At 42.8% G+C, this 27037-nt stretch overlaps 1 protein-coding gene across 2 annotated transcripts in view; it reads right to left on the bottom strand.

Moving 5' to 3' along the window:
- Positions 1-934: 934 nt before the first annotated feature.
- The window catches only part of Slc18b1 (solute carrier family 18 member B1), a 42387-nt gene continuing 16284 nt past the window's right edge, over positions 935-27037 (bottom strand). Inside the window, exons 6-14 of one of the 2 annotated variants that reach the window (XR_015628662.1) lie at positions 20026-20182; positions 13280-13416; positions 11540-11641; positions 9385-9476; positions 4981-5076; positions 3635-3709; positions 2457-2957; positions 2315-2364; positions 935-1938 (exon numbers count right to left, since the gene is read on the bottom strand). Coding sequence is in view for 1 of the 2 variants with exons in the window: in NM_001400828.1 (NP_001387757.1) it covers positions 1872-1938; positions 2315-2364; positions 2457-2550; positions 3635-3709; positions 4981-5076; positions 9385-9476; positions 11540-11641; positions 13280-13416; positions 20026-20182 (870 nt within the window). In the remaining variant the exon portion in view is untranslated. 2 annotated transcript variants of the gene reach the window in all.

The following is a 27037-nucleotide window of genomic DNA, read 5'->3' on the forward strand; positions in this document are numbered from 1 at the left end:
CCTAGGCCCTGACGGAGCTGGGGACTTCCCTATAGCTGAACAGCTTCTGTTGTAAACAGTTGTCTAGTCCAGACATCTCAAGGACAACTTCTCCACCTTGCTGGAGGGGTTAAACAGGTTTGTTTCTAGGCCTAGGAATGAACACCTATCCCACCTCTCCAAGTGTTTTCTTAATTGTCTGTTAACCGGTAAAGAATATAGAAATTGCATCAGTTATAAAATTATATAACCAACAGCCTGTTATGCTGACCTGTTCCTTGTCCCTTTAACACTCAGACCTCTGGACCTAGGAGAATTAAGGATCTTGAAGCCAGGTGCCCTGGATTCGGTCATTTCCAAGAGGTACTCCCTGGCTTAATCCATAATGTCGAAATACAATTGGATGACACCGCAGGGTGCCCCCATTCCCACCCTTGCTTTGTTTTTCCATCCATTAAAAATGTTCAGATCCCAACCTGGCTGCCTCTCTGAGCTCTCAGAAAATAAAAGTTTTCATCTTTAAGCTTCTGTATCTGGAGTGAGTTTCTCGACTTCCACCCTGAAGCCAACAATACCACAATGTGTCCTTTTATTGAGCATCGCTGCAAGCTATACATTCTGGTGTTCTTGGTCTCTTTCCCTGTCCACAAGGGCATTGATTATGTCCCTGGCACCTATCTATGTAAGGTCGATCCTGAGAACGAATCCAGAAGGTATATCAGGGATTGTGCATGTAACCCAGTTGGCAGAGTGCTTGCCTAGCATGCACAAGGTCCAGGGTTCAATACCCAGTACACTGTGTAGTGGTGTACACATGCTAATCCTAGCACTTGGGAAGTTAGAGGCAAGAGGATTGGGAGTTCAAGGTTGTCCTGTTACTTGGTGAGATCTGTAACCCCCATGAGGTACTTGAGATCTTGTTTCAAAATTGTTTTGAATGAATACAACGAACAACTAGACAAGAATCATTTATTATTCTCTTAGAAAGGAAATGTAGCTACTACAATATGAAAACGAATCAGGAGGTACAAAGTTGACATTCTAACTTCAAGTAGCAGCAAGGATTTTCTGTGAAGTTAGAGGCAGTATTTCTCCAAGGTGGAGCACAGGGCTCTCGCTCGGCTGGGCAGAGGCAGGTGTTGCCCTGCCTCCTGATGGCACACATTTCCCAGGAGTATGAGGAGTCGTAAACACAATAAGCAAACAAATTATGGGACCAACACACAGATGTGCTAAGATCAGAAACAATGTTATGCAAATAATGTGTATAAGCCCAGATCACGGCCGGAAACATCGCAGGACCCAAGCGCATGCATCATTTTGCTTGGACCCACCATGCAACCATTTTTAGAAAAACTGAAAGCCAAGATATGCTCTGGAGTTTTTAAATGGCAGGCAGGAATTTTGCCTTTCCGATGAGTACAAACTTCAGTGCAGAAAAAGGCCATCTTTCAAAACTAATTTCATAAAACCATTCTCTCTATTTTATATGTTCAACGAAAATTAAATAGCTTCTTTTTTCTTTTCACTTATTGATTTTAAGAGGTACAGTCACAGCATCTGTGAACTTGGAGTGAAAAGGGAACACAAGAATCAGAAAACACAGACAGTCAATAAAAACACCCCAATGGGCAAGGTGGGTCCTTTAGAAACCCCGGCTTTTGTTGGTTTGCCCTTTCTCATAGATGTTCCAAAAGGCTGCCTTGGCAAACCAGCTTTCCAGAACTACACGAAGCACAGCCTGGCTCCAGGTCACGTAAAAGCAGCTTGACATCGCTGTGTGTGAGTGCAGGAAGTATGGATCTCTGCGTGGCACACAGGAAGCTCCTCCAGGCTGTGATCCTGGACACTGCACCTGTCTCTTGGTCTGGATCAATCCACTGCTTGCAAGGCTAGGTGTCATTGGGCAAGAGAGCAGCTTGTTCCTCCTCTGTGCCGAGGATGTTCTGAGCTTTAGATCTACAGTGCAGAGAAAACAGCCCTACTGGTTTTCTTAAGAAAACTAAACACAGTGGGTGGTAGCAGCTTTAATCCCAGCCTGGCAGATCTGAGTTCAAGGCCAGAGTTCATGGCCAGCCTGGTCTACATTGTGCATTCTAAGACAACCAAGGCTACACAGAGAAACCCTGTCCCAACTCCTAGTCCTGCTCCAATAGAAAATTAAACACTAAGTAACTACATCCCAACTCAAGACCCTCTTTGGACCTGTCTGTCAAATAGTGAGGCTTAGGATGCCCTGAAATTGAACAACAAGCAGGATGGAAAATAATACTTCTTTTCTATGCTCATGAACTGACTTCTTTTAAGAGGAAAAATGTCCAGCAGTTGACCATACCTTCTCATCGTTGAGTCCTCCCAGAGATAAAACAAGGCCATCGCAACACCCTTTAATGCAGTGAAACACATTGTCAAAGTCAGTCCTCCAAGTTGAGTATCTCCAAAGTGGAAGAAAACCCCACACATCCCTGGTTACTCACACTTAGCAGAGTCCATAGACCTTGTATAGCTGCTGCCCACTCGAAACCGATTTTCTCACACAGAAATCCACCCAGGATAGGTCCCATGAAAGCACTAATGTGGGGAGAAGAATGTGTGAATAGCTAACAGTGCAAAAATGATGCAGAACACTTGGGCTGGAGATGTGGCTCAGCGGTTAAGAGCACTGACTGCTCTTCCAGAGGTCCTGAGTTCAATTCCCAGCAACCACATGGTGGCTCACAACTATCTGTAATGTTATCTATCCTCTCCTAGTGTGTCTGAAGACAGCTACAGATGTACTCATATACATACATAAGTAAATCTTAAAAAAAAAAAAAGACGCAGGACTCCCAGTCACTGGTCTTCCCTTAAACTAGAACAACAAAGGCTAAACATACAGGGTGATTGCTGGGCATAAAGAATCCTAGGCCTGGGTGTGGCTCAGTATTGGAACACTGTTCACAGTATGTAAGGTCCTCATTTGATCCCCAGATCCAGGGCTGAGAAGGGGTAGAGGGAGGAGAGAGAGAGAGAGAGAGAGAGAGAGAGAGAGAGAGAGAATGATTCTTAAACATTTATAAAAGTGGAATTGTTGCTGTGAAGTCAGTGAGCTACACAACACAACAGCATGTGTTTAAAAGAGCCTTTCTGTTTTGGGTGTGAGGGATGCGCTACACAGCACAGCTCCCACGAAGGTCAGAGGACAGCCTTGTGGAATTGGTTCCCTTCCGAGTTCCCTCTTCATGTGGGTTCTTGGGACTGAGCTCGGTTCTCCAGGCTTGTGTGGCGATCGCTTTAGCTGCTCAGCCATGTCACTGCCCCACTCTCTGTTCTTTCTACTCTTTAATATCTGAGTCAGCTCAGGACAGAGTGTCACATTGCTACCATACAGTGCAGCGTCAGGTGTAGTAGAAAGTAGAAACGAGCAAACACCAGCAAGTGGATAAAGAGAGGAATGCGTTTGAGACGTCTCTCATATGCTTCTGCTACTTTTCAGTATCTCCCAAAGTGCTGTTCATGAGGGGGTCTTGGTCTAGTGTGAAATCTGCTGGCACACTAGACTTGGAATCACACGGTGTGAATTAGAATGCATGCTCTGCCCCGGTGAGCTTTTGCCCTAGGGAACCATCTGTACCTTAGAGACAGGGCTTTCTCAGGTGCAAATGGATTCACTTACCCAACTGACCACATGGCACCAAAAAGACCAGATACAAGTCCCAGCGTACTTATTCCGTCTTCAAACCCATTTGCGCTGTAGAGAGAAACGTGGACATAATCCATCGTGGAAGGGAGAACTGGAGAACTTGTATGGAAAGATTGTTCGGCTGATATACTAACGTAAACCAAGTATCATATGAAGAAACTAAAAATAAGAACATTTCATTTCCAAAAATTCAAAGCTAACAATGAGTGTGGGAGCCGGAGAAGTGACTCAGTGGAAATGTATGAGTCTCCTCGCACACCCGAGCACGCCCAGTTACTAGCACGAAACACACACCAACCATCCACAAAGAACACAGGCAGCCGAGGAGAGATGGGAGAAGGCGAGGTGGCTCTTTTGGCTCTCCCCAGGGAAGAGCAAACCAATTGCTTGCCAAGAGCCAAATGGTCATCTTTGAAAACATGTATACAAGTAACATCGCGGATAATGACTAGGTTTAGGAACATATGTGTACACAAGTGCATATATGCTTGCAATAACAATGAAAAAGGGGGACTGGATTGGAGAAGAGTGGGGGGATATGGGAGGGCTTGGAGAAAATAAGGGGGAGGGGGAAATATAATGATGTTATAATCTCAAAAATTAGCAAAGTAAATTTGAAGGCATCTTTAGAAAATAACTTAGCTACATTTGTATATTGGTAAGAATCATAACCCAGTTGCATTAAATGCTAACCAAGAATGTAACTGAGAAATTCTTGAAATAGGATGAAGGGACAAAGGCTGCTCTGAGAAAATGCAGAACCATTTGTCCTCTTTCCATCTCTGAGCAATGCCAGCACAGTCACAGACCTCAGTGTTCATGAATATGACCACTACACAAGGAACAACGGGCAAGGACGGACGGCTGGCCACCCAATGCTCTTGTATGGTTCTCCAGTCAACGGGGCCAACACTGAAACCTCTCCATTTGGTTCTGGGTTTTTAAAATTATTCACACACACACACACACACACACACGTACAAATGCACGTGTGCATAGCATACATGTGTGCACACGCACATGTACTCACACATGCACATGCACACGCGTGCACACACGTGCAAACACTACCTGAGTCATACAACAAGCCAAGCATCTCCCTTTAACCTACTCTAACTTACAGCATGTTGTCCCTATGCTATCACCAGTATGATCTCATTATTATTTATCTGATTTATATCACAGTATTTACATGCTATGAAATCACGAGGATTTACTATTGGGCAAACATCCTATGGGACAGAACAGTTGAGGTGAGACTGATGATCCCACCCCCATGCCCGTCACAACGCAGCTCTTCAGACAACAGAGAAACTTACTATGCACAACTGAGCATCTCTGGGAAGGTTGGGATGATGCTCATGCCAGCGGAGACCCCGTTTATAACTAACACCAGCACGAGAAGCCAGAGCTGACTGCAAAGAAGCACGGGGGAAACAAGGCGTTAGTATTTTAAGAGACAGAAACTTAAATCCAAGGAGGGCAGGGCCCTGCACAAATGGCTGGACTTCTTTGCCTGTCCCCGGCACTCAGAGAGAACTCACACTGGCACTTAGATCTCTGCTGCAAATGCAACTCGTGAATCATCTGAAGTCACTCCTGGTCACACATTCCACATACATGTGGTTAGTCATACATACTACATATCTGTAGCCACCTGGACACCTCACCATAACAACATCCTCACCATCCCAGTGCTGTTCATTTCAACCTTCTGTTAAACATGGGAAAGAAGGGGGAGGGTAAGGGAGGAGACTAAAAACTGTTATTCTGTGTGGGGCTTGGTCTAGGTACTTGACAGTCATTATGCATTTAAGTCTTGTCATTTCTGTATTGATTAGCTTTGAATTTTTTTAATAGTATTTCTTTATTTTGGAAGGGAGGTGAGCCGAGGTATGTGTGGCGAGGTCAGAGGGCAACAAGCGTGAGTCAGTTCTCCCCTTCCACCTTATAACTCCTGGAGTTAAATCCTGGAGAATTAACTCATTTCCATGCTTTGTGGCAAATATCTTAATGTGTTGAGCATGTTGCTGGCCCTGGTGTTTTTCTGTAGACAAGAAAGCTTAGGATCTTTTAAGTTAAATGAGTTGTTCAAGTTCTGCTACCCACTGACAAAGCCAAGATTCAAATCCAGGTCCAAGAGACTCCAAATTCACCCTCTTACTGTGACACTGTGTTTCATCCTAGAAGTATGCGAAAATGTCTCAGAGGCTCATTTTGTTTTGATAAATTTTAATAAATAAATTATAACAAATAAGCTTTAATGAGCAACTACTACATGCTAAGAATGACCAGGAAACAATAAAAGCCTCAGTCCCCCTCTCAGTGAATGAGAACAAAGAATTAAAAAAAGGGAAACTGTATCCTCTTAAGTATCAAGCATTTGCAACAAATGCTATTTTGAAATTATTCCAAACAACTGTGGGATTGAAACACAGGAGAAGGCAGATAAGAGGGTGCACGGTTATACTCCTAGCACTTGAAAGGAGTCCTGAGAATCATACGTTCAAAGCCAGGCTCAGCTAACAAAACAAGCAAACAATTTATAGTTAAGAATCAGCATTTTGACCCGCGGATCCCGGCCTGCAGCAGCTCTCTGCTCCCAAACCCCGTGGGAGAGAGACCTCACCGCCTGATCAGGTGGGCACTCCTGAGGCTGCAGAGCGGAGGAGACCACCAACACTGCCCACCCCTGCCCACATCCCTGGCCCAAGAGGCAACTGTATAAGGCCTCTGGGTTCCCGTAGGGGAGGGCCCAGGAGGGGCAGGACCCCTGCGCCTGAGACACCGCCGGAACCTGAAAGAAACAGACCGGATAAACAGTTCTCTGCACCCAAATCCCATGGGAGGGAGAGCTAAACCTTCAGAGAGGCGGACACGCCTGGGAAACCAGAAGAGACTGCACTCTGTGCACATCCAGACGCCAGAGGAAAACACCAAACGTCATCTGGAACCCTGGTGCACGGAGGCTCCCGGAAAGAGCGGTGCAGATCTTCCCTGTTGCTGCCGCCGCGGAGAGGACTTAGGCAGTACCCCACGAGCAAACTTGAGCCTTGGAACCACAGGTAGGACCAACTTTTCCCCTGCAAGAAACCTGCCTGGTGAACTCAAGACACAGGCCCACAGGAACAGCTGAAGACCTGTAGAGAGGAAAAACTACACGCCCGAAAGCAGAGCACTCTGTCCCCATAACTGACTGAAAAAGAGGAAAACAGGTCTACAGCACTCCTGACACACAGGCTTATAGGACAGTCTAGCCACGGTCAGAAATAGCAGAACAAAGTAACACTAGAGATAATCTGATGGCGAGAGGCAAGCGCAGGAACCCAAGCAACAGAAACCAAGACTACGTGGCATCATCGGAGCCCAATTCTCCCACCAAAGCAAACACGGAATATCCAAACACACCAGAAAAGCAAGATCTAGTTTCAAAATCATATTTGATCATGATGCTGGAGGACTTCAAGAAAGACATAAAGAACTCCCTTAGAGAACAAGTAGAAGCCTACAGAGAGGAATCGCAAAAATCCCTGAAAGAATTCCAGGAAAACACAATCAAACAGTTGAAGGAATTAAAAATGGAAATAGAAGCAATCAAGAAAGAACACATGGAAACAACCCTGGACATAGAAAATCAAAAGAAAAGACAAGGAGCTGTAGATACAAGCTTCACCAACAGAATACAAGAGATGGAAGAGAGAATCTCGGGAGCAGAAGATTCCATAGAAATCATTGACTCAACTGTCAAAGATAATGTAAAGCAGAAAAAGCTACTGGTCCAAAACATACAGGAAATCCAGGACTCAATGAGAAGATCAAACCTAAGGATAATAGGTATAGAAGAGAGTGAAGACTCCCAGCTCAAAGGACCAGTAAATATCTTCAACAAAATCATAGAAGAAAACTTCCCTAACCTTTTAAAAAAAGAGATACCCATAGGCATACAAGAAGCCTACAGAACTCCAAATAGATTGGACCAGAAAAGAAACACCTCCCGTCACATAATTGTCAAAACACCAAACGCACAAAATAAAGAAAGAATATTAAAAGCAGTAAGGGAAAAAGGTCAAGTAACATATAAAGGCAGACCTATCAGAATCACACCACACTTCTCGCCAGAAACTATGAAGGCCAGAAGATCCTGGACTGATGTCATACAGACCCTAAGAGAACACAAATGCCAGCCCAGGTTACTGTATCCTGCAAAACTCTCAATTAACATAGATGGAGAAACCAAGATATTCCATGACAAAACCAAATTTACACAATATCTTTCTACAAATCCAGCACTACAAAGGATAATAAAGGGTAAAGCCCAACATAAGGAGGCAAGCTATACCCTAGAAGAAGCAAGAAACTAATCGTCTTGGCAACAAAATAAAGAGAATGAAAGCACACAAACATAACCTCACATCCAAATATGAATATAACAGGAAGCAATAATCACTATTCCTTAATATCTCTCAACATCAATGGCCTCAACTCCCCAATAAAGACATAGATTAACAAACTGGATTCGCAATGAGGACCCTGCATTCTGCTGCCTACAGGAAACACACCTCAGAGACAAAGACAGACACTACCTCAGAGTGAAAGGCTGGAAAACAACTTTCCAAGCAAATGGTCAGAAGAAGCAAGCTGGAGTAGCCATTCTAATATCAAATAAAATCAATTTTCAATTAAAAGTCATCAAAAAAGATAAGGAAGGACACTTCATATTCATCAAAGGAAAAATCCACCAAGATGAACTCTCAATTCTCATCTTCGATTGGTTTATATACAAGTGTGCAATTTCTAGGCTTGAAAGTAAAATGATGCTATCTGGTGCTGGATAGAGGAGCCTTATTTTTTATTATGGCAGCTTGCTATTTTTGTAACATGGTGATTTGGTTGAACACAATAAAGTACAGTAGTAACTGAAAAAAAAAAAAGATAGATTTCCCAGACCAGGTCAGGACTTCATAGAGAAATATTGTCCCAAAAAACCAATAATAATAATAATAATAATAATAATAATAATAATAATATAATAACAACAACAACAAAAACAACAACAACAATGATAATTACAAGATCGCTATACTGATGGAAACGGAAATGCTGTTAAAAGAAATTAAAGAACATCAAATGAACAGACAGCCATTCAGAGTCTACCCATACTAAGCACTCAATGCTGTTAAAAATGGCAACTTTCTTTTTTGGCAACTCCTGACAGTTGTAGCCGCACATTTAGCTCTCCCTCTCCCTGCCCGCCCTCTGCCTCAAAAGCACAGTATCAAGACTGCACTCCAGAGGCAGAGGCAGGTGGATCTATCTAAGGGCAGCCTACTCTACAGAGTGAGCTTCCTGTCAACGAGGGCTACACAGAGAGATCCTGTCTCAAACAAACAAAAACCAACCAACCAAAACAAAAACCCCAAAACCAACAAATAAAAAGTTGTAGTAAAATACTAAAAAAAAAAAAAAAAGAATCAGCATTTTTCTCATTTGATAAAGATTTCATGTGTTACGATTTGCTTACAACACTGACAACTCCTAGTAAATAAGGCTCTGTCAGTCAGGCAAACGGTCCAGTCCAGTCCTGAGAGGCTCTGTCAGTCAGGCAAACGGTCCAGTCCAGTCCTGAGTCAAGGTCATTGTTAAAATAGCAGTGTCCACAGTACCAAGCCATTTAAAAAGTTAATTCCTCTCTCTCCAAAAACGTGGAGGACAAGAAATGTTACCTTTTAATGTGCAGAAGGGGTATAGGTCCTAAGAGCATGTAGCAGCCAGCTGTGATTAAGTTTCCAAAAACCAGAAACCATTTCCTTAGATTCTAGTAGAGAAAAAGAATTTAAAGCTTAAACAGAATGACCCTCTGTAATCGAACAATTTTTTAAAAAAATTACAGTAATAACATTCGAAAATCCCAATCCACTGAAACAAATGAAGTTATGCATTTAAGAGAAAATCGGTAGATGATAAACTTTAGGGCAAGGAGGGTATTTTGCAAGATAAGGGTAGGAGTCCCATAGGGAGGGAGCTCACCACAGATCTGCACATCATGAACTATTACAAATAGGGAAGAATGTGCCTGTGCCTTTCTTTTTGAAGCAAGGTCTTGCAATATAGCCCTGGCTGGCATCAAACTAATTTTCTCTTAGTCCTCTTGCCTCTCAGGAGCTGGGTGACTGACATTTGCCACCGTGATGTCTGGCTTAAGGTTATGTCTTCACATTTAGCTCCAAAGGCTGAGATGTGGTTAAAAGTTCTTTCGATATAGTTCCAAATCAAAGTCATTGGGTTTTTTTTTTTGTTGTGGTTGTTTGTTTGTTTGTTTTTTGGGAGGTATTTTTTTATTTGAAGTTTGGGTGTTGGGGGTGTGATTTTTTGAAGCAGGGTTTTCCTCTGTAGCCCTGGCTATCCTGGAACTCCTCTGTAGACCAGGCTGGCCTTGAACTCACAGAGATCCACCCACCTCTGCCTCCTAAGTGCAGGGTTTAAAGGCACACGCCACCACTGCCCGGCCAAAGTCATTGTTGAACTATTAATACATATACTACTAACGCTGTATTGGTCCTCCTCCACAGGACGCACGCACATTTGTTCCCAGCACCTATGTCAGGTCCAGGAGAGCCAATGCCCGCTCCTGGTCTCTGAGGTCACCCTTATACCTGTGGCATACATGTCCACAGACACAAACAAGAATGAAGGTAGAACTTGTTTAAAAAGAAAATATCATCCTTTTGAGACTTGGGTTACAGGTTGGAGAGATGGCTCAGGGGTTAAGAGCACTGACTGCTCTTCCAGAGGACCTGAGTTCAATTCCCAGCAACCACATGGTGGCTCACAACCATCTGTAATGAGATCTGATGCCCTCTTCTGGTGTGTCTGAAGACAACTACATTGTACTCATATATAATAAATAAATAAATCTTGAATTAAAAAAAGAAACTTGGGTTACTAATTGAATCCCCATTTTATATCTATCTATCTATTTATAGATAGATATTGATAAATGTATGTGCAAAGCTAAAAAATACAAAATGTAAGCAGTAAGGCCTCAGAAGCAGCCGAGGAAATGTGAGGTCTGGTTAACGGTGCTGCTTCTGCATTTCAGTCATGCAGATCGAATGGGTTAGGCCAAACTGGTGGGGAGTAGAAGGGATTCTTTTCAAGATGGCTACTGAATGACTAAATGGTGGGTGCACATTTACAGGGCCTCGTCTCAGACTCACTAAGTCAGAATCTCCCTGTAACCGTTTCTCAATCTGATCAAATCAATAACTTTTAAGACTCTGCCTTTGTTATCAGGATTGGGGTTTTTGTTTTATTTTATTTTGTTTGGTTCATTAAGGAAGCTTTAGAAAGTATAAGTCAGGCTTGTCTTATCAATGACAGACTGCAATCCTAGCTTAGGGAAGTTTGAAGCAAGGGGACCGAATTCCAGACCAGTCTGAGCCATATAGTGAGGCCCTCACTTAAAAGAAAAGAAGAAGAAGAAGAAGAAGAAGAAGAAGAAGAAGAAGAAGAAGAAGAAGAAGAAGAAGAAGAAGAAGAAGAAGAAGAAGAAGAAGAGGAGGAGGAGGAGGAGGAGGAGGAGGAGGAGGAGGAGGAGGAGGAGGAGGAGGAGGAAGAGGAAGAGGAAGAGGAAGAGGAAGAGGAAGAGGAGGAGGAAATTTCATAGTCTATCATTTGCAGGAGCTTTAGCATCAGACTCATTTTCACTGAAATATTGAACTTGTGTCCACCACAGCAACAACTGAGGCTGGGAGACACTGGATTCTCTCTCTCACAGCTGAAGATGTCAGCTTTAAGCAATGGAGCTTCGGGACTCTGAGGAAGTAACTACAGATCTAAACATGCAAAAGCAACTCAAGCGTAAATCAGTGTACGTACAGGCATCTTATCACTGAGTAGACCAAACAGCGGCGAAGAGATGGCGTAGGATAGAGACAGACCCAGGAAGACCAGTCCCACGTATCCAGTCGACAAACTGAACTGGAAAAGAAATGCCATGTTAACGTCGAACGCTACATCTCTCTTTAAAGTAAACATCCCCCCCTTCCCTCCTCTGCCTGAGCTCTGTTAACAGAAGTCTGTCAGTTGTGTGGATCGCTGTCCATGGCTGTGCCTAGGGAACAGTGTGAAGGGGGAGATTGTAGCTCATTCTGGTTCTTGGTTTCAGAACATCCTGGAAGGGAGGCTGCAGGAGAACACAGGACTCTCATGAGAGCAGCCAGGAAGCAGCTTGTGCTTGCTGGCTTTCTCCTTTCTTCCTGCTTTACTCCAACATTCAGGGCACCCCACCTAGGTAGTGCTGTCTGCAATAACCTCAAGCCTTACCAAGAGATGCACCTTACTAATTTCTTAGGTACTTTTCTATGTAATCAAATTATCAATCAAGACAACTGGAGGGAGGGATATCCCACAACAGCAAAAGCTGTTGCCTGTCCATGGGATTTGCCCTTCTAGCTGGGCTGCCTTGTCTGGTCTTAGAGGGATGCACCTAGCCTCACAGATCAAGGGGATAACCGGGATGGGGGGAGACCAGCTTAGAGGAGAAGGGGAAGAGGGAGGAAGGAAGGATTGTGGGAGGGGGTGACAGGGAGGGGGTGACAGGAGGGGGCAGTGAACAGGATGTAAAGTGAATAAATGAAAAAATAAAATTTAATAAAAATGAAAAAAGAAGAGGTGGGGAAAGAATTAGGAGAAAGGGTAGGGTGCTTTATATGGGGGAATATATTAATAATAGAATATATATTAGTATGATATTTTTATATAATAAAATTTGTTTGTTTTTATAATAATATTTGGGATTAAAAAAGATTAGCTTTAATCGAATTCTCTTTAACTTTTTCTCACCTTGTACATGGGTAAATACTTTTTTCTAAGGAGGAAAAAGAAATTCCAACCACCTATCAGAAGTTTTATTTTGTAGCATTTGATGTTAAACATTTCATTCCTACAAACTGTTACATTTTCATATACAGTATTTCTCAAATTTTATGTATGCAAAAAAAAAAGTTCCACACAGAACTTACTTATTAAAGGATGTTCTTGGATCCTAGCCCTAGGTATGGTTTTTGGGGACCAGGTTCAGTGCAAGAAAGGGTATGTCGTGTGAAAAGCAAAACAGCTTTCCTTTCTCCTAGTCTGTAGTCTAGACCATCGTCATCTGATTATATCAAATAGCTAAAAATAAAGTGCACCAGGAGACTTCTGGGAGAGAGAGAAGGACAACTCACATCAGAAGACCTAGTGACCTAGGTACCTAGTGACCTAGTGACCTAATGACCTAGTGACCACTCCTAATGCCTCATTACAACTCACACGAGTAGGGAAAAGGTGACCTAGTTGGTAGCATGGAAGATACCCACATAGATGGCACAGACCTGAAACAACGTGAGCACGGTCTTGGGTAGAGGGAGATGATGCACTGGACGCTGGGGGGAGATTGTTTTTTCTTAGTGGATCAGACCCCAGATCACAGAGCCGCACCCCTCAAAGAACAACACTGATTGAAGACGGTCTTCCCCAGAGGGCAGCTCCCTGTCTACCTCCTTCTCACCACTAAAACTCTTCTCCTAAGGAGCCTGGGGCACAAAATCATGGCCACTGTGGCCGAGCAGTGCTTACCTTCTTCATGACAAAGAGAGACAGGGTCGGGTCGAGGAAGCCGAAGCAGGAGCTGAGAGAGATGATCACGAAGGCTATAAGACCGATCTTGGGTAAGGTGACAAGTTTCCAGAAGGACTGTTTCCCTGCATCGGACTCTTGGGGTTAAAAATAAAAACAGATACATTGTAGCAATTAACATTTCTTAGCGTTACCTTTTAACTTACTTTGAGGGCAAAGCTGGTAAGACTTTATGTAGCATATAAAAACAATTGTACTGTGGAGTTGTCTGAAACAGTATCATCTACATCAGCTTCTAAACTCTTCCTCTTTAGAACCCACAGTGCATTTTATTTAGAAGACTGACTTTTATCCTCGTATCCTGGCGTGGTAAGGTATGCCCGCCATCTCAGCATGTGGGAGGTTCAGGAATTCATTTCATCCTTGGCTACATAGTAAGAGAAGTCAACCTGGCTATGTAAGCCTCATCTCAAAAGACAAACAAAACAAAACCCCAAAATAAAAAAAAATATTCCTCAGCTTTTCAAATACAAATAGAATCCAGTGGAATCAGTGTGCAGGGAGGTTTTTAAGTTACAATCTAGAAGTAAGGCCTTTTGGATGGGACAGTGGAATGAACAGCTGTAGAGAAAGCGCCATCCAAGCTTTGAGCTCTGTCAGGGAAATGTGCGCATGCGTGTGTGCACACACGTATGTGTATGTGTGTCAATGTGTATGTGTCTGTGTGTCCATGTGTCCGTGTGTGTGTGTGTGTGTGTGTGTGTGTGTGTGTGTGGTTAAGGAAGGCTTCTCATTTGTTTTCTAAAACAAGACCGGGGTTATTTTTATGAGTGCAAAATAAACATTGTATCAAGAGGCTAGAAGTCAGTGTTATTGTGTAAACTACTTTTATCATTTAGGATCACTTCTCCCAGTCTCCTAATCCACGCTCATGCCTATCTGAGTATCAGGCATGGCTACCTGAACACCTCCAGTCAGAGCAGATGACTGATTTACTCTCTCTCTACTAAGTTTCAACACGGAACTCAGTCCTGAGACAGCCAGCAAGCGCTCTGAACCTCACAGCTGTCTCTGCAGCCCTCCACACATTCTTAAAGACTCAGGAGCAGAAGCCCTGGAAAAGGAACATTGACTGTGGGCACCACCTAAAACAGATTAATCGGTCTAAAAACACCCACGGAGTTCATCAGAGAGCGAAGCTCAGACACTTGGTGTAAAGTTCTGTCACCTGTCTTTCAGGAGCTTGGTTAGAATTGATTACTGTGAGTCAGGCGGTGGTGGCACACACTTTTAATCCCAGCATTCCTGAGGCAGAGGCAGGTGGATCTCTGTGAGTTCCAGGCCAGCCTGGTATACAGAGAGAGTTCCAGGTCAGCCAGGGCTACACAGAGAAACATTGTCTCAAAACACAAACAAACAAAAAGAGAGAGGGAGAGAGAGAGGGAGAGAGAGAGAGGGAGAGAGGGGGAGAGAGAGAGAGAGAGAGAGAGAGAGAGAGAGAGAGAGAGAGAGAGAGAGAGAGAGAGAGAGAGAGAGAGAGAAGAAAAAGAATTGATTACTGTGACCCTGGACAGAGACCTCTCTAGCTGTGACCATGACACTCCACTGAGGGACAGGATTATCCCTCATAGATTCCCGTTTTCCTCACGGCATCTGTCATCATGCCTCACAATAACCATGTGTATACAATGTCTAAAAATTTAAAGAGGGGACAAACTTCTGCTGTTTTAAGTAATATTCTCAGGGAAATATTCGGAATAGACAGCCTGCCTGCTAGTCAAAAACCGCTGTATTTTACTTTAGAGGGGAAATAGTGCCATCTTGTGGTAAAATCAGGTATTGCCATCAGGTGGTTGATCTGTAGTGGATTTTGAACTGTAAGAATTTGAATTGAAAATGACAAGAGATGGGCTAGAAAGATGGCTCAGCAAGTTAAGAGCAGTCACTTCTCTATAAGAGGAGCAGAGTTCTGCTTCCAGTACCCATGTCAGGTACAGTATCACATTCACCTGTACATCCAGCTCCAGGGGATCCTATGTCTCTGCACACACACACACACACACACACACACACACACATCCTCACATACACACACACACCCTCACACATACACACACACACCCATCCTCACACACATATCTCACACACACATCCTCACACACACACACATACACACACACCCTCACATCCTCACACACACACACCCATCCTCTCACACACACACACATCCACACACATACACACACACATCCTCACACACACACACATACACACATCCTCACACAAACACACACACACATCCTCACACATCCTCACACACACACACACACACACACACACACACACACACACAAACACACAATTTAAAATGATAAAAATAACCAGGCACAGGAGTACATGCCTTTAAGCCCAGAAATTGAGAGAGAGAAAGAGGCTGTTAGAGTCTAAGTTTGAGGCCATCCTGGTTTTCAAGAAAGACAGCCAGGGCTACATACACATGCATGCTTGCACACATAAACACACAGAGACCAAAAACAGCAAATAATATAATATTAAAATAAAAATACTTTAATTATAAAACCTTTATTTTAGTCTGTTACATTTCTTGTGTATACAGAAAGCATAATCCGTTATAATTTATGGCTCAGTGGTTAAGAACACTTGCTGCTCTTGCAAAAGATACAGGTTCAGATCCCAGTGCCCACACAGCAGCTCACATCCATCTCTAACTCCATTTTCAGGGGATCTAATGCCCTCTCTTTCTGAACTCTGTGGGCACCAGATGTGCACATGGTCACAGATGTACACACAGTCAAGAACTCACACATAAAATGAAATAAGCAAAGTTTACAAAAGTTTTAGGTTTAAGATAAAAGAATGTATCAAAACACCTACTAAAAGCAACACTTTACTGGTGTAAGTGAAAACTCTTCATTAGAATATAGCAAAAGCTACAGAATGTTGCAAGGCTACTTGGGTGTCCCTGTGTTTCCTCCAAATCCTGGTATTGCTATTCTCCTTGTAGAGACAGAAGTCCCTGGTTACCAACGCCTGCTCTGAAATGTATCAGAGATGGGGGAGGGGAGTGGGGAAGTCCATAAAAAAGCCACTTGACACTGTTATCCTACAGTAAGAGATTTGAGGAAACTACTTAGAAAACAGGACAGAGATAGACCATACCGGGACAGTAGAGGCTATGGAAGAGTTCGATATTCAAATTCAACTTCATGTGACAACTCTTTTATTGACACTCAACAACTGCTCAAATGGCTTTGAGGATAGGGTGTGTGTTTCATAAAGATTATATTTTGAGTTTGCCTGCAATCTTATCATGGTTCAGATAGAGATAGGGGGGCAGCCTTGGACAACAAATTAGCTTAAACAACAAATTAAGTAAAAATGAGTAGTTTATGACACTGATGTTTGTATATGTGTGTGCACGTGTGTGCAGTGGAATGACTAAACCCAAGGAACTAACAAAGGCCACACTTTACCTCTCATACTTGTCATTTTCTCCATGAGAACGTTTAAAATCCACTCTTAGTAATCCCCAAGTACGATGACAGCTTTGTGTTGAGAGCTCACCTCCTCACTGTCTGCAATGCCACGTAAAGTAAGCAATAGAGCTGGGCTGTGGCGGTGCAAACCTTTAATCCCAGAACTCAAGAGGCAGAGGCAGGTGAACCACGGAATTCAAGTCCAGCCTGGTCCAGAATGGCCAGGGCTGCACAGAAAAACCCTGTCTTAAAAACAAAATTATATAATAATAATAATAATAATAATAATAAATGAGTTTCTAAATTGTAAATGACTTTAATTATAGTAATCTCCTACTTCTCTTATACTTTCATTATTATTGCCTCCTTTTACAAATTATTTATTTTATGTGTCTGCGGTGTTTTGCCTGTATGCACGCCTGTGCCATGTGTTCCTGGTGCTGTGTAGGCCAGACGAGGATGCTCTGTCCTGAGATGTGAGTTAGAGTTGGTTGTGAGCCACTGTGTGGGTGCTGGAAATTGATCTCTGGTCCTCTGAAAGAGTAGCCAGTGCTCTTAACCACTGAGCCACCACACCAGCCCCCTATTGTAAATCTCTTAACTGTGCCTAATTTTAAATTAAATGCTATCATGGGTATGTGTGCACACATAAAAACACAGTATAGGGCTGGAGAGATGGCTCAGTGGTTAAGAGCACTGACTGCTCTTCCAGAGGTCCTGAGTTCGATTCCCAGCAACCACATGGTGGCTCAAAACCATCTGTAATGAGATCTGATGTCCTCTTCTGGTGTGTCTGAAAACAGCTACAGCATATTCATATACATAAAAATAAATAAATCTTTTAAAAAAAACATAGTAGAAGGGGGCTTGGTGTGTGCTCTGGTTCGGAGCACAGGAGCTGTCTTGTAGCGTGTGGCCCACAAAGGAGGTGGGACTATTATAGATCCTCCTGTCACCACGGTGTAAAGCAGATCCCCTCGGGTTCTCAGGTTGAGGGTTTTAATGAGTGAAGTGACATGCCAAGAGTACTAAAACAGAACATCAGGGGACAACTGGAGAGCAGATATGGGAATGAGTGTCACGGGCTCCTAGCACATCACACTAAGTATCGCTGGCTGTGCTTGGGGGTAGAAGGAATGGACAGAGGGCACAGAACACCCAATTCTGCCAATGTGTCAACACAAAAGACAATTTGGTTACTATCCTAGTTGTCTTCATTAAAACTTTCACTTGCCTAGGAAGCGCAAGGCCCTGGGTTCGGTCCCCAGCTCCGAAAAAAAAAAAAAAAAGAACCAAAAAAAAAAAAAAAACTTTCAATAACTGTAAGCGTAAACTTAAATAGGAACACTCCAATCTGAACTACAGCCTTTAGTGTCCTTAAGGATTTCTTTTAATTCCAGTTTTAATTTGTCTATCTTAGCTCTTTTCTCGTTTCCTAATGTAATGGTTATTTTTTTCTGCTACATGTCTAACCCCTTTCTTTTCTTTTTAAGATTTATTTATTTTATATGTGGGTACACTGTCGCTCTCTTCAGATGCATGAGAAGGGGGCATCAGATCCCATTACAGATGGTTGTGAGCCACTGTGGAGTTTCTGGGAATTGAACTCAGGGCCTCTGAAAGAACAGTCGATGTTCTTAACTGCTGAGTCATCTCTCCAGCCCTATTTTTTTTTAATTAGACTTATTTATTTTATATGTGTGAGTGGTTCACCTGCCTGCTTGTGTACAGGCCACATGCATGACTGATGCCCAAGGAGGTCAGAAGAGGGTGTAGACCCCTGGAATTGATGATACAGACGGTTTTGGGTCACCATGTGGTGCTGGAAATTGAACCCAGGACCTCTGGAAGAGCAGCCAATGTTCTTCACCACTAACCCATCTCTCCAGGTCTGTTGCTGACTGTTTTTTTTAATTAATGATCAAATATTAAAATCATACCTGGATGAAAACCAGAATGCTAAACTAAGGGAAACCAAACCAAACACTGATTCCTTACATTTGCAGAGAAGATGAGCACCACCTTGTGGTTTACTGTGGTATTGCCTCTCTGGCTCTGCTCTCCCCAGTTCCCTAACTCTCGAGCTCTGTTACATGGTAACCCTGCAAGTGTACAAGTTGACTACCCTGCTAAGAAGGAATGCTTAAAATGTACATAAACTGGCTAGTAAATTTCATTTGGACCAAAGGGACTATAAATGAGTCACAACTAAGTCCCTGATGGTGCAAACTGTTCTGTGCTCCTTGCTCTGGTTAACTCCTATCAGTTAACCAGTGATCATGGGTCCCTGACAATATATACCTGCTTGTCACAGAGACCAGTGATTCATATGTGAACAGAAGCCTTGAATCCAGACTGATTCCATTACTGGGCCAGGGACCTGTTAGCCTTGTAACTGTTACTGCTACACAGACAGGCAGAAGGCCCACTGGGAAGGAAGGATTGGCCTTGCCCTCCTACATTGAATGTTTTAGTTTGTTTGCAATGTATCTCAAAGAAACTAACAGAGTGAGAAACCAACATGATACTTTGTGCCCAGGATGGCCTAGAAGTTGCTCAGTACACAAAGTGGACCTAGAGTTGGGAATGATAGAAGCAGGAAGATCGCTGTGAGTGGAAGGCCAACCTGTAAGTTCCAGGACAGGCAGGACTACACAGTGAGACCTTATTAAAAAAAAAAGAACCTAAAAGTCATGTTGGCCTAGAACTTATAGGGATCTTGCTTTGCTTTTACTGCTTTGAAGACAAAATATGTTGCCCACAACAATTTTAGTTCAGCCCAGTGGTAATGACTTGTGAACTGAAATTAAAGATCTGATTCTCCTAAATTTTATTTTAAAGATAGGGCCTCATGCAACCTAGGCTGGCCTCAAACTCACTCTCTAGCTGAGGTGTCTTAATGGGGAGCACCACTGTGTTCTGGTTACGTGGAGCTAGAGAGCACACCTAGTGCTTCACACAGGCTAGGTAAGTTCTCTCTCTCTCTCTCTCTCTCTCTCTCTCTCTCTCTCTCTCTCTCCCTCTCTCTCTCCCTCTCTCTGTTAACTAAGCTATAGTCCCAGTCCTTTGTAAGCAAAAATCCTCATAAATTATCACCCATATTTTAGGAAAGAGAACCAGTTTCTGAGGGTACAGGAAAAGAAGTATCAGTGATTACATTAACTGAAAGCTAACATACCACAATGGGACCTTTGCTAAGACATAAAGATCAAATAAAAAGTCTAGAATGAGTATTAAGTTTGAACTTACCATAGCTAGGCAAAATGCATAGGTTGAGTGGTATCATCAGCAGAACTATGCACCCCAGAAAAATAAAGGGCACCTCGTAGCCAAAGGATTGATACAAAAGGCCACCCAAAGGAGGACCTGCTACCAGTCCCAGTCCAGAGAAAACCTCAAGACTTCCCTAAAAGTTAAAAACAAAAACAAAAACAAAAAAACAAGAGAATTTAGTTCGTGTATTTTGATAGAAGAATTACAAATGTCAGGCATAACGTCACGTGCCTTTAATTTCAACACTTGGGAAGCAGAGGCAGGTGGATGTCTGTGAGTCTCAGGCCAGGAAGGGGGACACAGTAAGACCCCATCTCAAACTGCCTGGTACTATAACCCTTGCTACCCTACATGTGGGTAACTTACATGGGCACGAGAATAGACCCTGGTAACGGCCATTTTCCTCAACCAGTATCATTTGAAGTATTTATCCTTATATCCACAGGAAGTACAGTTCCCACCTTTCATCAAAGAAGCTTCACTCTGCAGCTGCTGGAGACCATTACAGAAATCTACAACTGGTCAAAATGCAAAACACAACTGGTCACAGGGTGCTCAACGGCCATTGATGCATATACACTATAACCCGCATACCTAAGCCTCAGAGAACACCAAGGAAAGGGGGCAGAAAGATGATAAGAGCCAGAGGCCTGGGACATCTGCTGTGAGGGACATCTACATGTGACAGAGCAGTTGCATCTATGAAATCTCAACAATAGTTACCTAAGGAAGACCAACACAATGACTACACCGACCAACAAGCCACATGGATGGGAGAAATCTCACGAAGCTTTACCTGCAGATGAGCCAATGGCTGCTAAGAAAGGGAGAATCAGCTTTCTCCTGGATGAGGCCCCTGATTGGTTATCTAACCCAGAGCATGTATACATACAAGCAACACTAGATGAATTTGGTGGAAGCTGTATTTACACACACACACACACACACACGCGCGCGTGCGCACACACACACGCACACACACATGCACACACACATACACACATACATGCACACACATGCACACACACATGCACACATACACATGTACACACACATACACACACATGCACACACATGCACACACATGCACAAACACATGCACGCACACACGCACACACACATGCACACACACGCACACACATACATGCACACACATATGCACACACACATGCACACACATGCACACACATGCACATACACATATGCACACACACATGCACACACACATGCACACACACACAAAAGTAATTAAAGAGAAGGGGCAGAAATCACATAACTATTGTACCCAGGTAGAAATTCTCAAAAAAAATCCAAATAAAAACAGAATTCAGAGAGTACTACTTTTAAAAATGTCATTTCACAATTTATACACACACAGAGAAATGTCCACGCACTGATGTTGTAGCATTGTTTGCGATGTCAAGGGAGGTGCTGTGGCAGACGCCTGTGATCTCAGCACCCGGGAGAAGAGATTCAGGTAGCAAAACCAGGAGTTCAAGGTCAACTTTTGAGAGTTCTAAGCAGCCTGACCTACATGACACCCTGTTCTAAAAAACAGACCAAAAGACGCTAATGTTGTAACCACTCACTAGCACTTTAATTAACTAGGAGATATCTGTTTGGTGAAAGTGTACACAGCGAGCAAAGAGAGACTACGGGTGGTTTATGACTAGATACAGTAGACCTGCAACGTGAATCTGCCAGTGTAATCAGCGAGTGTTAAATGGTGAGAAGAGCATGCCATCACGTGTGTCAAAGGACGGGGAGAGAATCAGGCTGCTACCCCATATGCACATGTACGTGTGCCTGTGTGTACGTATGTGCATATGTATGTGTGCAAATGTCTGCATGTGCACATGTACTTGTGTGAATGTGTACTTGCATGCATGCATCCATAGCTATGGAATCTTGGGAAGAAGCCTTCTTGGAGCAGCTAGGGCACCGGGTGCTTGGATGTCAGACGCATGTTTGAACTCAGAAGGGCAATGCTGGATGTCAAACATTCACTATGTTCTGTATTCCATTTAATAACTTTCTCATTTTATGCTGCATAATATTAATTAAAGATAAAAGAAACAAGGCAGTCCTTTGGAAAAGCAGCTTACTGTCGGGGAAATTGGACCATTTTAAATCAATCTAGTTCTCAGGGGCTTTAACTACACCTATGGCTTGTAAAAGGTAAGTAAGCAGCCTATCTGGCCTGGACAGAGACACACAACCCAGGCGTTATTTACAAGCTGTGAGCCTGGGCTGGGCAGATTCATAGCTATGCTAACTTATGTCCCAGCCATAATGTCCCTTATTACTGTTTTCCTGGCCTTTGCTCATGGTCCACTTCCTCTCACGGCTGCTTCCTCCACCTCCATGTTCTTCTTTCCCACTTTTTTTCTCTACATGCAACCCCCTCACTCGATCCTCAAGTTCCACCTTCCTCCCTCTACTGCCCAATCACAGGCTTCAGTCTTTCAACGGTCAGTTAAGTTGGGGAGCAAGATTTACATAGCATCACTTGGTGGACCCATGAAGATCTGCTTGTCAGGAGCAACCAGATCGTGAGAGCCAGTATTTAGCATTAGAATACAAGCAGCAACAGACCAATCCACTACAATGGCTTAGAGTTTTACAGTCTAGATCAATAGAGTCCACATATGATTAAGTAACGTATGAAACGTGTTGGCCCAGGTCACAACTTTCCATGGTAGAGATGGGGAGTGGGAGGGCAAGTCTACTTCCCCCTGTGTAATGCCAGTGTATAGTTGCTGCCACCATGGGAATCTCCTTGGCAGGACATTCCACAGTGTTCTGCAGGACACCAACTCTTTAAGAGGTCAACAAGTCTGATGTGGAAGAAGTTGACCCATGGATAAACTGACAGGTGCAGTAGTCAGGAAAGTCAGACAAGCCAAAAGTGCTCTGAGAATTTCAAGGTAACCTGAGACCTCTTCTAAGAATCTGAGGAAAGTAGCAAAAAGACTCTCATGAGCTAAGCATTTGCCATGAGGGACATCTTCTAGAATAGAGGAAAGCTATGAGCATCTCTGCCAGGACCTCCTCACAGGATCACAAGCAGACAGCAAAACACCACTCAGATCTTAAGAGAGAGAGAGAGAGAGAGAGAGAGAGAGAGAGAGAGAGAGAGAGAGTGAGTGTGTGTTCCCTGCACCCAAATCCCATGGGGAAAAGAGCTGTCCACCCAGGAATGCAGACATCCTGGGACTGCAGGACAGACTGCCACCTCTGCACACCTCGGCCCACATCCCTGGTCCAAGGAGAAACTGCACAGTGCCTCTGGACACAGGGATATAGGAACAGACAGCCGTCAGTACCTGCAGTTCTAGTCTGAGCCCAGGACTGAACTGAACCAGCCAAACATCTCCCTGCACCCAAATCCCATGGGGGAGAGAGCTGGACTCTCAGAAGTGTGGATACTCCTGAGAAGTCAGAGGAGAATACCCTCTGCCCACAGTCCAGACCCAAGAGGGAATTGCATAGTGCCAACTGTGCCTGCTGGGTGCAAGGACCTTCGAGCAATCAGGGGTAGAATCCTTTGATTCCTGCCCATGCCTAGAGATGGAAGACGGTCTTCAGGAGTGCAGCCATAGCTGAAATCAGAACACCTGTTCTCAGGAAAGGCTGAAAGAAAACAGGAAAACAGTTCTACAGGAGTGCTGTCACAGAGGCCTACAGCAGGGCCAAGTCACTCCCAGAAACAGCATGATGAGCAAACACCAGAGACAACCCAATGGGTAGAGGCAAGCGCAGGAACCGAAGCAACAGAAACCAAGACTACATGGCATCATCAGAGCCCAGTACTCCCACCAAAGAAAATACTGGATATCCAAACATACCAGAAAAGCAAGATTTAGATTTAAAATCACATTTTTTGATAATGATGAAGGACTTTAAGAAAGATGTAAAGAACTCCCTTGAAGAAATGCAGGAAAACACAAGTAAACAAGTAGAAGCCCTTAGAGAGGAAAGACAAAAATCCCTGAAAGAATTAAAGGAAAACACAACCAAACAGGTGAAGGAATAGGAAATGGAAATAGAAACAATAAAGAAAGCACAAAGCAGGTGGGGTTGGGGATTTAGCTCAGTGGTAGAGCGCTTGCCTAGCAAGCGCAAGGCCCTGGGTTCGGTCCCTAGCTCTGGAAAAAAAAAGAAAGCACAAAGGGAGACAACCCTGGATATAGAAAACCTAAAAAAGAAACAAGAAGCTGTAGATACAAGCACCACCAACAGAACACAAGAGATCGTCGAGAGAATCTCAGGGGCAGATGATACAATAGAAAACATTGACACAACTGTCAAAGATAATGTAAAAGGCAAAAAGCTCCTAGTCCAAAACATACAGGGAATCCAGGACACAATGACAAGACCAAACCTAAGGATAATAGGTATAGAAGAAAGTGAAGACTCCCAGCTTAAAGGGCCAGTAAATATATTCAACAAAATTATAGAAGAAAACTTCCCTAACCTAAAGAAAGAGGTACCCATAAACATACAAGAAGCCTACAGAACTCCAAATAGATTGGACCAGAATAGAAATTCCTCCTGACATATAATAGTTAAAACACCAAATGCACAAAATAAAGAAAGAATATTAAAAGTAGTAAGGGAAAAAAGTCAAGTGGCATATAAAGGAAGACCTATGAGAATTACACTAGACTTCTTACCAGAGAAGTCTATGAAAGCCAGAGATCCTGGACAGATGTCATACAGACCCTTAGAGAGCACAAAGACTAGCCTAAGTTACTGTATCCAGCAAAATTCTCAAAACATAGATGGAGAAACTAAGATATTCCATGACAAAACCATATTTACACAATATCTTTCTACAAATCCAGCCCTACAAAGGATAACAGATGGAAAACTCCAATACAAGGAGAGAAACTACACCGTACAGAAAGCAAGAACATAATTTCCTTATAATGAAACCAAAAGAGAGACAAACAAACATAACTCCACCTCTAACAACGAAAATAACAAGAAGTGACAATCACTAGTCCTTAATATCTCTCAACAGCAACGGACTCAATTCCCCAATAAAAAGACATAGACTAACAGAATTGATACGTAAAGAGGACCCAGCATGTTGCTGCATGCAGGAAACACACCTCAGAGACAAAGACAGACACTACCTCAGAGTAAATGGCTGGAAAACAACTTTCCAAGCAAATGGCCCAAAGAAAAAAACTGGAGTTGCCATTCTAATATCAAATAAAATTGACTTTCAACCAAAAGTCATTAAAAAAGATAAGGGAGTACACTTCATATTCATCAAAGGAAAAATCCACCAAGAGGAACTCTCAATCCTAAATATCAACGCTCCAAATGCAAGGGCACCTACATTTATAAAAGAAACCTTACTAAAGCTCAAAGCACACATTGTACCTCACACAATAATAGTAGGAGATTTCAATACCCCACTCTCATCAATGGACAGATCATGGAAACAGAAATTAAACAGAGACATAGAGAAACTAACAGAAGTTATGAACCAAATGGATTTAACAAATATTTATAGAACATTCCATCCTAAATCAAAAGGATATACCTTCTTCTCAGCACCTCATGAAACCTTCTCTAAAATTGACCATATAACTGGTCACAAAACAGGCCACAACAGATATAGGAAGATAGAAATAATCCCATGCATCCTATCAGATCACCATGCACTAACACTGGTCTTCAATAACAACAATAATGACAGAAAGCCCATGTATACATGGAAGTTGAACAATGCTCTACTCAATGACAACTTGATCAAGGAAGAAAGAAAGAAAGAAATTAAAGACTTCTTAGAATTTAATGAAAATGAAGATACAGCATTCCCAAACTTAATGGGACACAATGAAAGCTGTGCTAAGAGGAAAACTCATAGCTCTGAGTGCCTGCAGAAAGAAAGATGAGAGAGCATATATCAGCAGCTTGACAGCACACCTAAAACCTCTAGAACAAAAAGAAATAAATATACCCAAAAGGAGTAGAAGGCAGGAAATAATCAAACTCAGAGCTCAAATCAACCAAGTAGAAACGAAAAGGACTATACAAAGAAACAACAAAAGTAGGAGCTGGTTCTTTGAGAAAATCAACAAGATAGATAAACCCTTAGCCAGACTAATCAGAGGTCACAGACAGTGTATCCAGATTAACAAAATCAGAAATGAAAAGGGATACCTAACAACAGAATCTGAAGAAATTAAAAAAACATTCGATTCTACTACAAAAGCCTATATTCAACAAAACTAGAAAATCTGGAGGAAATGAACAATTTTCTAAATATATATCAGGTACCAAAGTTAAATCAGGAACAAATAAACCATCTAAACAACCCCATAACTCCTAAAGAAATAGAACCAGTTATTAAAAGTTTCCCAACCAAAAAGAGCCCAGGTCCAGATGGGTTCAGTGCAGAATTCTATCAGACATTCATAGAAGACCTCATACCAATACTGTCCAAACATTTCCTCAAAATAGAAACAGACGGAGCGCTACCGAATTCCTTCTATGAAGCCACAATTACTCTTACACCAAAACCACACAAAGACACAACAAAGAAAGAGAACTTCAGACCAATTTCCCTTATGAATATTGACGCAAAAATACTCAATAAAATTCTTGCAAACCGAATCCAAGAACACAACAAAATGATCGATCATCCATCATGATCAAGTAGGCTTCATTCCAGGGATGCATGGATGGTTTAATATACGAAAATCCATCCATGTAATCCACTATATAAACAAACTCAAAGATAAGAACCACATGATCATTTCATTAAATGCTGACAAAATTCAACACGCCTTCATGATAAAAGTCCTGGAAAAATCAGGAATTCAAGGCCCATATCTAAACATAGTAAAGGTAATATACAGCAAACCAGTAGACAACATCAAACTAAATGGAGAGAAACTTGAAGCAATCCCACTAAAATCAGGGACTAGACAAGGCTGCCCACTCTCTCCCTACTTATTCAATATAGTCC

This window comes from Rattus norvegicus, chromosome 1 (assembly GCF_021556685.1).
Source record: "Rattus norvegicus strain SHRSP/BbbUtx chromosome 1, alternate assembly SHRSP_T2T, whole genome shotgun sequence".
NCBI lineage: Eukaryota > Metazoa > Chordata > Mammalia > Rodentia > Muridae > Rattus > Rattus norvegicus.